General features: G+C 44.1%; 1 protein-coding gene across 1 annotated transcript in view; it reads right to left on the bottom strand.

Moving 5' to 3' along the window:
- Positions 1 to 1484: 1484 nt before the first annotated feature.
- Positions 1485 to 11413, bottom strand: part of TYW1B (tRNA-yW synthesizing protein 1 homolog B) — a 270344-nt gene continuing 260415 nt past the window's right edge. The window contains 1 exon segment of the mRNA XM_063605909.1: positions 1485 to 2691. Within this exon segment, the coding sequence (XP_063461979.1) occupies positions 2470 to 2691 (222 nt within the window). The 3' untranslated portion in view covers positions 1485 to 2469.

Genomic DNA, 11413 nt, shown 5'->3' with positions numbered 1-11413 from the left:
TCAGGGAGTCTTTGTTAATTCATTAGCGTCAGAATTGAACTGAACAGTAGGATGCCCGGCTGGTGTCAGAGAATTGATTGGTATAGCAAAAAGCCCCACAAATTTGGTGTCAGAAGTGAAGGATTGAGTGGTGTGAGTACAGAGAGAAAAACGATTGGTCTTTCCTGTATTCACTGATCCATGTAACAATACAGAAAAGTATTTTGATTCTACCATTTAGAAATAAGTATGGTGGGGGTGGGTGCAGTGGCTCCCGGCTGTAATCCCAGCACTTTGGGAGGCCGAGGCGGGTGAATCACAAGGTCAGGAGTTTGAGACCAGCCTGGCCAATATGGTGAAACCCCGTCTCTACTAAAAATACAAAAATTAGCCAGGTGTGGTGGCGGGCGCCTGTAGTCCCAGCTACTAGGGAGGCTGAGGCAGGAGAATCGCTTGAACCTAGGAGGTGGAGGTTGCAGTGAGCCGCGATCACGCCACTGCACTCCAGCCTGGGCGACAGAGCAAGACTCCATCTCAAAAAAAAAAAAAAAAAAAAAAAAGAGAAATAAGTACGGTGGCCAGGTGTAGTGGCTCATGCCTGTAATCCTAGTCACTATGGGAGGTTGAGGCAGGAGGATCTCCCAAGTTCAGGAGCTCAAGACCAGCCTGGGCAACATAGTGAGACCCTGTGTCTACAAAAAACATCAAAAAAATTTAGCTGAGCTTGGTGGTGTATGCCTGCAGTCCCAGCTATGCAGGAGGCTGAGGTGGGAGGACTGCTTGGGCCCAGGAGATTGAGGCTGCAGTGAGCCGTGATTGTGCTACTGCACTCCGGCTTCAGCAACACAGCGAGACCCTGTTGCCAAAAAAAAAAAAGAAAAAAAAAAGGTGTCCAGTTTTCAACTGGGTAGGTAGATTATATATCTATGAATTTTATTTTGGCACAGAATAGAGGATAGAGTTACAAAAGGTGGGTCTAAGAGGGTTTAGGACTGCAGGATTGGCCGGGCGTGGTGGCTCATGCCTGTAATCCTAGCACTTTGGGAAGTTGAGGCAGGAGGATCACCTGAGGTCAGGAGTTCGAGACCAGCCTGGCCAACATGGTGAAATCCCATCTCTACTAAAAATGCAAAAATTAGCCAGGCGTGGTGGTGCATGCCTGTAATCCCAGCTATTCGGGAGGCTGAGGCAGGAGAATCAGTTGAACCCGAGAGGCAGAGGTGACAGTGAGCCAAGATTACACCACTGCACTCCAGCCTGGGTGACAGTGAGACTCTGTCCCAAAATAAATAAATAAATAAAAATAAAAAATAACTAAAAGAGTATAATTGGATTGGTTTTAGCACAAAGGATAAATGCTCGTGGGGATGGAGACCCCATTCTCCATGATGTGATTATTACGCATTGCATGCCTGTATGAAAACATCCCATGTACCCCATATATACACCTAATATGTACCCACAATAATTAGAATAAAAATTTAAAAAAACTCATGCTGCAAGTCTTTACAAAATATTATTTTATTAATTCAATTTTTGCATAAAAGACTGTTAAAAGAATTTGCTAACTTGAAAACAATTTTCAGTACTTATGATCTTTCCAACTTGAAAACACCTGAACCTTAAAGAGCAGATTGTGTAAAGCAGCCAGGGCCACAGGAGTGAAAGAAGATGGAGACCCGCCATCTGGTCGTGATATGAGAGGCCCGGACAGTGACCTCCTGAACAAAAAGAAATTATCCTCTTCAGTCCAAAGTGTGTTTGTGAGACTAATGACTCCATGCCCTCACATGGCCACTCCTCTTACAGCAGACAGCTTCACTCCGCTCCGGCCCCGGTACTGCGGTCTGTGGTAATTTATATGGGAATGGGATGAGATCTAGTACAGTTTTAGATCCGATGCAATTTTGGGAAGGGTTAGTAATAAACCAAAACTCAATCTATGCAGTATTTAAAAAATAACTGAGAGTTGTGACAACTTCGATTCTTTTCAGGAGGTGCTGTCTTAAGATAGAAGAAAGAGATCAAGCTCTTATCTTAGAAAGCACAGACACGTTTAGCTCAGGGTAGTGCAATTCAATGCTAAGTGGCTGCTCCATGAAATCCAAGGGCCGGGTAAGGGGAAGAGGCCCAGGGATTTCTTCCTTGTCTGACACTCTCAGGACTAGCATTCTGGCAGGTCTTAGAAGTTATAATACAAAACCATCAGTTAAATTCTAATCACGACTGTGTAGTTCCTCCCCAAAATAATTTTCCTCTTAGAAGTAAAATCAGGAAAGGGGCTGAGTTCTGAAAAGAAACATCGGGGCTGTGGCCCAGGCCCTCTGAGTGTGGACGCTGTCCCCCGTGTCCCCGTGTTTACTGCCTTATCGTCTCCTTTGTATGAAAGTATAATTTACGTAATTCGTCCTTGGAGAATCACAGTGGTGTTCAAGAACCTTTTGAGGCCATCCAAGTTTTTGTCCTTCAGTACCTTGAAATCAGATAATCTCAACATCCAGAAATAGCCTTTGATTTGTTCTTTCTCTGATGTCTTGTGTCCTTGGGATCAAAGCTTCTTTCATTGGCACCAAATAATGCCCAGTGAGGAGTTCTGGCCATATAATCCTTTGCGCTGAACGTTTTTGATCCACCACTGTCTTCATATTCCTGGATGAGCCCCTGGAAGCAGTTATAATCGATCCATGTCCACCATTCACCACCAATTTTAAACTGGAAAGAAAAAAAAGTGTCAAGTCAGAAGTAAAAACATCCCTAGAAAAAAAAATATGAATGTTTTTAAAAATCATGAACAAGTCTGATCTTTTCTCCCTATCACGTCAAGAAAACAAAAACAAAAACAAACACAAAAAAACCTCTTCCATGTTCCAGACATGACTTCCTATCAAAGCAAGATGCGCTACAATCACAGGAGAGCTTCCTTTCCCTTGGGCCTGCAGTTTTGCTGGGCCCGGAAGACAAGTCAAGTTTATCTCAAGCAGTCCTGCTGACACAGGGTTAAATGTTTCCGTGTTACCATGTGACTAATTCAAACTCATTCTAATTCCTGCTGTTGCCGCTTTTGATCGGTTACAAATTTTCAAGGCTGTGTTAACAGCACCTCGTGGAATCCTTTTTAGACTCAACTTGGCTTGAGTTATTAGTGAAGGTTTCATCAATAACTTCTAATTCAAACATGCTAACTAAATGACTCAAACTAGCTTTTCTGGCCTAACATGGATACAGTATCTCATTAGTGGAAAGCCTGAACAATTTCAATTCAGTAAGAGGGGATAATCCAATTTGTACTCTCTTAAGAAAATTGCTTCTCAAAAGTCACGGTGGAATAATGACCTGGAATGAGAAAACAGAAAGAAAGTTGAAGAGGCTCAGAAGGAAATACTAATTGAACTGTGAAGGCTTTTAATTCAAAGCATTTGTTTGGCATTCATTTGTGTAAATGTATTAACTAATACGCTGATACCTGACTCATAAACAGACAAGTACTTGTCATGCCACTGTCTTTTTTTTTTTTTTTTTTTTGAGACGGAGTCTCGCTCTGTAGCCCAGGCTGGAGTGTAGTGGCCTGATCTTGGCTCACTGCAAGTTCCGCCTCCTGCGTTCATACCATTCTCCTGCCTCAGCCTCCTGAGTAGCTGGGACTACTGGCTCCCGCTAGCACACCTGGCTAATTTTTTGTATTTTTAGTAGAGACGGGGTTTCACCGTGTTAGCCAGGATGGTCTCGATCTCCTAACCTCGTGATCCGCCGGCCTCGGCCTCCCAAAGTGCTGGGATTACAGGCGTGAGCCACCACGCCCGGCCCATGCCACTGTCTTTTAAAAAACTTCAACTAATGGCCGGGCATGGTGGCTCACGCCTGTCATCCCAGCACTTTCAAAGGCCGAGGCAGGTGGATCACCTGAGGTCGGGAGTTCAAGACTAGCCTGGCCAACATGGTAAAACCCCATCACTACTAAAAATACAAAAATTAGCCAGGCGTGGTGGTGCGTGCATGTAATCCCAGCTACTTGGGAGGCTGAGGCAGGAGAATCACTTGAACCTGGGAGGTGGAGGTTGCAGTGAGCCAAGACCATGCCACTGCACTCTAGCCTCAGTGATGAGAGTGAAACTCCGTCTCAAAAATAAAAATAAGAAAACTCCGACTAACTAAATGAACTAAGGAAAAATTTCCTGTTCTAGCCACAAAAAAAAAGAAAAGAAAATACATAGGTTCCTGAATTTAGAATATTAAATTATGTTGAATTTAAATGACATCTGATTTTTTACCCACTAGCTAAGAGCTTTCTAGGGGGAAAATGCTGAATATGTGGAAAAGTTTAATTACTCTATGAATTAGAAGAAATTTTCTTGTAATAAGACCATTCTTGGAAATGGTGCCTCAAGGGCCCTGTGAACTCTACAACCCAAGATGTAAAATTTATATCTCACCATCATTCTCTCTCCCAAGACAGACTGTCCCTGAAGTGTTGTCTACTGTTGTGGAGGTAATCACTGTCATTCCCAGGCACTGAGCCTCGAAACTGCAGAGTCAAAGGTGACCTCCTTTTCCCTGGCCCCTCACACCTCCATCGATTCTCCCTGGGCAGCACTTCTGCCGCCGGTGGCGTGACTTGGTCACGCAGGCCCTTCCTCTGGGCCGCAGCCACTGTCTTCCAGCCAATTGACCTTCTGATTCCAGCTGTGGCTTCTCTCAACTTCCCACAGACGGCCTGAGACTGTGCCAACAGCAGAATTGATTCCTACGATCCTGAATGTAAAGTCTGAGTATCAAATCTGCATCTCTTGGTGAGCTGTGGTCCTCTCACGTGACGCCCAAGCTGTTCCTTCTGTCTAACTCACATGTCCTTCATCCTTTGCTCTGGGAAGTCTTCCTAAATCCTGTTAGTTCGGTTGCAGTGAGACAGTTCCCGTGTTAGACAGTTTCTGTCAGTTTTCTGGCCACAGGACCTCACTGTCCTGAACTTCCACAGACACTATAATGGCCCCTGCAGTTTCCTCCTGCATTCCACCCCACCAAGCCTGCTGGCTCTGTGAATATATGAACTTAACAACATATGCCGTCACCCAGGACAGGTGAGGGCCCAGCCTTTCTTCCTCACCATTTTTTTTTTTTGAGACGGAGTCTCGCTCTGTCACCCAGGCTGGAGTGCAGTGGCGCAATCTCGGCTCACTGCAAGCTCTGCCTCCCGAGTTCTTGCCATTCTCCTGCCTCAGCCTCCCGAGTAGCTGGGACTACAGGCGACCACCACCACGCCTGGCTAATCTTTTTTGTATTTTTAATAGAGACGGGGTTTCACCGTGTTAGCCAGGATGGTCTCGATCTCCTGACCTCGTGATCCGCCTGTCTCGGCCTCCCAAAGTGCTGGGATAACAGGCATGAGCCACTGCACCCAGCCCTTCCTCACCTCTTAACAAAGCTAGAAGACCATACAAAGAATCAAAATTCCACCTGTTCTACTGACATCTTGAGACACGATGGGATTTTGCTGCTACTGGCTCCACAGAATAGAAGGGACTGCCTTCACTGTGTATTCATGACAGAGGCATGACACTCACCCTTGACTGAGCCTGGGGTGACTGACATGACATTAACATGTAATTTAACATGCATGACAGTCAAATGAGGCCAAAAATCATGATCCATCCATCAACATGGGCCAACTATGGACTTGGCCCAGTTACATACATTTAGAAAATAATTATAATACAACATAGCGTGTATAGTGGGTGAGGTTATGTACAAGGCACTTGGGGAGTACAGGGACAGGTGTGATAAATCACAGAAGCTTGGCCCCGTAGAGGAGTCTTTTTCGGGATCCCAGTGTTGCTTGCTGAAAGACAGAGATGACCATACTCTCTTCTTCCCTATTTGTGTCCCTTTGGTGTTTCGATTTCTAGGTCTGAAGTCTGACCCCTCTGGTTCATAATCCTGATGCTCCTTCACCCTCAAACTCTAACATGATCATTTACCATGGGTGTTCTAAGAGAGAGTAAAGGATTGGTTTGAGCAATACAATGGACTTAATTTTTTTTTTTTACCATACTTACAGTCAAAAATATACTTTATATCTCAATCTAGTACACGCAAATATACACACACAAGCTGGGAATACAACTTTCACAAAACTGCAGGCAATGCACTTCATAAGAGAACTGCTGGCTGCAACTCACAAAACCAACTTCCTCACTTCTAATGCAGTGTGAAAGCTTCTGCACTAAAAGATCTGGTTTCTTTTGACTCTAAAACTCTGCTCTGGTTTAAAATGGAAGAAATTTCCGTTGCACAGGTAGGACAACTGTAAGCTAAAATCTGATAACTGACTGCTCTGATTCCCAAAGTCTAAAAAAACTAACTGGAAGACCAAGTAAATGCAGGACAAAGTAGGAGTATTAGCTCAGGCTGCCGTAACAAAATGCCATAGTGTGGGGGACTGAAACAACAGAAAATTCTTTTCTCACAGTTCTGGAGGCTGGAATTCCAAGGTTCTGGCTCAGTTTCTGGTGAGGGCTCTCTTCCTGTCTTGCAGGCGGCTGCCTTCTTGCTTTGTCCCACATGGCCTTTTCTTGGTACATGTACACGGAAAGTGAGTGAGCAAGTGACTTGGGCCCTCTCATGTCTCTTCTTCTTCCTTTTTTTTAAGAGACAGGTTCTCACTCTGTCACCCAGGCTGGAGTGCAGCGGTGCAACTATTGCACATTGCAGCCTCAATCTTGTGGGCTCAAGCCATCCTCCCACCTCAGCCTCCTGCGTAGCTGAGACTACAGGTACATGTCACCATGCCCAACTAATTTTTAAATTTTCTGTAGAGAAAGGGTCTAGCTATTTTGCCCAGGCTGCTCTTGAACTCCTGGCCTCAAGTGATCCTCCCACCTTGATCTCCCAAAATGCTAGGATCATAGGCATGAGCCACCGCACCCAGCCCTGATGTCTCTTCTTATAAAGACACTGATCCTATTAGATCAGGGCTTACCCTTATAACCTCATTTAATCCCAGTTGCTTCCTTTGAAACCCCATCTCCAAATATAGCCACACTGGGAATTAGGACCTCAACCTATGAACTTGGGAGGGGAGGGGGGCCACAAACATTCAGTCCTTAAGAGTAAGTTATTCTGAAATGAACAGAGCCACTAGACCCAAAAGACAAAACTGAACCACATGTGCCGCCTCTCAGGGCAATCGGAGACGAATCATACCGAATAATCACAGCTCAGAAAAAATCAAAGTGTTCCATGTAAAAGGCAGAAGCTGAAAGAGCAAAATTTGGTATGACTGACACACAAACAGCGCTGAGAGACAGCTGCATAAACAGAGGCATGAAACCCCAAATCGTAAAATCTGAGGTTAAGTATCCTGAGACACGAGGTCACCCTGCTAAAAGAATCCCTCGAATCCAACAGTAAGGGAAGAACGGAATCTATGCAGAATTACAAATAAACTCAAAAGGTCATAAATGATCTTAAAAACACACAAGCGCAATAAGATACAGCCTGACTTAAAAAAGCCAGGCTGCTAAGGGTCTGTGGCCTTGCTGGCTAGATGAGGCAATGCAGGCTCCCACTCTCTGCAAGAATCAAACTGCTGTACAAAGGGCCTTGTTCTCCTTATGTTCTCCTCTTTCACACAGGGAGAATTTCACTAAACAGTAATAATGGCATAGGTTCTCTGTTAGTGTAAATGTTTTAAAAGATTCTATTAAAGATGGTAGATTAAACGCATGCATTTACTATTACTTCCTCTTGAAACCCCACTAAAATGACAGTAAGAACATTTAAAAAAGATATATAACATAAAAACAAAGCTACCAGGAGAGGAGAAAACAGTATTGGACTTTTAGAAGCTGAAAAGATGATGGGTGAGCAAACTGGTTTAGCAGACCCAAGAGAGCTGAATCCTAAGCTAGCAAATAGAGAAATCCAAGATTCAGCCCAAATTATGCTTTAGAATTCCTCAAAGGCTCAGAAACTGGCTGCACTAGTTCCCCCGACAGGAAGCATGGATTGAGGAGGTACCAAACCCACTCCCCACCAAAAACCCAAAGGCAGGTTTATATTCTCTTTAAGACATGATTAGAATCTCAAGTTCCTGAGCCCCCTGCATATATTCACAGCTGAGCACCTGCCCACTCCATGCCCTGAGAGATGCTTAGAGGTTTCTTCTCAGAAGACAATTCAGAAAGGATCTATGGTCTGTGGGACAGCAGGTATAGCTGAGAGCAGGGCTGCCATAATAAAACTATTTCCTTTCCTGTTTCTGGACCACCAGGGACCATTGCAAGCTGCAGAAAATGAGAAGACCCTACTGACCAGCCCAAGAAGACAGATGACAAGATACTGAGGTTGGGATTCCCTAAGGAAATGATCCAGCAGATCACTCCAAGATAGAGTCAACCCCATACCATAAGGGTGCTCTTTATTTTTTATTATCATTTTTATTTATTTATTTTTGAGACGGAGTCATGCTCTGTTGCCCAGGCTGGAGTGCAGTGGCGCAATCTCGGCTTCACTGCAACCTCCACCTCTCGGGTTCAAGTGATTCTCCTGCCTCAGCCTCCCGAGTAGCTGGGATTACAGGCGTGCACCACCATACCCAGCTAATTTTTGTATTTTTTGAAGAGATGGGGTTGCACCATGTTGGCCAGGCTGGTCTTTAGTCTCCCACTCTCAAATACAAGCATATAACCAATGACCATCAGCCACCTCAGAAAAACTTCTAACATGATAGAGGGATAAAAATAAAAAGAGGCTGGGGGCAGTGGCCGGGCGCAGACACTCTGTCACCCAGGCTGGAGTGCAATGGCATGATCTCAGCTCACTGCAACCTCTACATCCCAGGTATAAGAGATTCTCCTGCCTCAGCCTCCAGGGTAGCTGGGACTACAGGCACATGCCACCACGCCCGGCTAATTTTTTGTATTTTTAGTAGAGATGGGGTTTCACCATGTTAGCCAGGCTGGTCTTGAACTCCTGACCTCAGATGATTCACCCGCCTTGGCCTCCCAAAGTGCTGGGATAACAGGTGTGAGCCACTGCACCTGGCAAAAAAGATTTTTTTTTTTAAATATTAAAGAACTAGTCCATAAGACCCAATTTAAAACTTTTCTTTTTAGTAGTTCTAGACAGAAAGGAGAAAAAAAAAAAAGAAGAGAGGATATATTCATTGAAATAATTCTGGAAATGTTAAGAAGTGAAGGACATGAGTTTCCACATTAAAGGTGTCTACAATGGATAAAACCAGACACACCGTCTGAGGCACATTATAGTGAAATTTCAAAACAATGGAGACAAAGAGAAAATCGAATGAGAAAAACATGGTCATACACAGAGGATTAAGAATCTGAATGCCTTTTGAGTTCTCAATTACTGCAAGGAAAGCTGAAAGACAGTAGGTCCAACCTCAAAGGGGGAATAGTTTCCAGCCAAGAATTCTATATCCAAATCAAATGCGTAGGGAGAATGAAAACACGTTTGGACATTAAAGGTCTCAAAAAGTTGTACTTTTTACATGCCAGTTTCTTAGGAATCTCCTAGAAGTTGTGTTTCCTGTGAATGAAGGAGTAATTTTAGGAAACACGGGATCCCAGAGACATGTCACTCAAGACAGAGCTGGTGATCTCAGGATAACAGCTGTGAACTAGGTGGTAGAGAGTGAACTGTCCAAGGTAGGTGGGTAAGTAAGTGTCCTGCAGAGACTTCTTCAAAAAGATGAACCTGATAGCAAATCCAACGCATCTGAAAGTCTGAGAGGCAATATATTTGAGATGGCAGAGAGTTTGAGAGTTGTTAACAAAAGAACACAGAAATCTAGATGAAGAAAATACTAAAAGTTAACCAAAGGTGGCACTGGAAACAAATAGCAATTGCAGGAGATGGCATGGCTTGACTGTGAACAGTGTTCACGTGGTTATAATAATGCAAAAAAAATCATCTAAACAAAAATCTGGTATGTGTATGTTAGGAGGGTGGGGGAATGGGAAAGGATGTTCCAGGAGAAGGTAGAAGCAAGCTCGAGCCTCATCTTCCATGGTACACAATAAAGAGATAATAAGCGGCCAAGCATGGTGGCTCACACCTGTAATCCCAGCACTTTGGGAGGCCAAGGTGGGTGGATCATTTGAGGTCAGGAGTTCAAGACCAGCCTGGCCAACAAGGTGAAACCCCGCCTCTACTAAAAATACAAAAACTGGCAGCCTCCTGCAGTCCCAGCTACTCGGGAGGCTGAAGCAGGAGAACTGGTTGAACCCGGGAGGTGGAGGTTGCAGTGAGCCGAGATCGCGCCACTGCACTCCAGCCTGGGGGACAGAGCAAGACTCCGCCTCAAAATAAGAAAGATAATTAGCAAAATGGCGGGTTGGGGGTGCAGGGGCGAGCAGCAATATAAGTATGCTATTTAGAGATACGGAGATAAATACCAAATGAATCACCTAGAAAATCTGAAAGTGGTTGTTGCTTGAGAGGGGGAAATGGAGGTGTGTTTGTGTTTGAAGAGGGTACAAGGAACTGCTGTTTTTTGTTTTTGTTTTGTTTTTTAATAAACTTGGACTTTTTAACTGTCCATGTAGAATTTTGACAAAACTAAAAATAAGGTTTAAAATAGTGGTGACTGTATCCATCCAAGAAAGGAAAAAGCACATCAACAACCTCAGCCAAAAAATGTAGGGCAGAGGAAAGGAGAGGACTGGCAGGCAAACAGTAGTGACAAATCCTTGTGAAGTGTCCTACTGGGTACTAGGTGCTATGTTTGGTTCTCTATCTTGTGTAATCCACATAATAAACATGTTGTAGTCACATTCCTATCTTTAGAATGAGAGCAAAAGTCCAAAAAAAGCTAAGTGATAGATGTGCTTAGGCCATATCCTCAGGAAGTAGAAGGGCCAAGATTCAAATTGGAGGGTGTTAAAGAGACCGTGGCCATTACATGATCCCATGCTACTGGTAGCTTTCAAACTGGAAAATGACAGAACTAATAGTCATGTCTTTCAAATATTTCTCAAGGAAACTGCAAAGAGAGGCTTTTTGTTTTGTTTTGTTTTAGAGACAGGGTCTTCCTCTGTCGTCCAGACTGGAGTGCAGTTGTGCAATCATAGCTCACTGCAGCCTCAACTTCTTCGGCTCAAGGATCCTCCCTCCTCAGTCTCTGGAAGAGCTGGGACTACAGTGCATGCCACCATATCCAGCTAATGTTTTAATGTTTTGTAGAGAGACAGTCTTGCTATGCAGCCCAGGATGGTCTTGAATTCCAGGGCTCATGCAATTCTCCCATTTCAGCCTCTTAAAATGCTGGGAATATGGGTGTGAGCCACCTCACCTGGCCAGAGCATTGTTTTTTTGTTTTTTGTTTGTTTGTTTGTTTTACCCCTTATTTGTGTGCAATATCCCTAAGTTAACTCCCTTTGTTTAACTTATCTAAAACTTACAGAAAACAGTGTATATT

This window comes from Pan paniscus, chromosome 6 (assembly GCF_029289425.2).
Source record: "Pan paniscus chromosome 6, NHGRI_mPanPan1-v2.0_pri, whole genome shotgun sequence".
Lineage (NCBI taxonomy): Eukaryota > Metazoa > Chordata > Mammalia > Primates > Hominidae > Pan > Pan paniscus.
The sequence above is the reverse complement of the archived record's forward strand: the minus strand, read 5'-3'. Positions and strand labels throughout refer to the sequence as shown.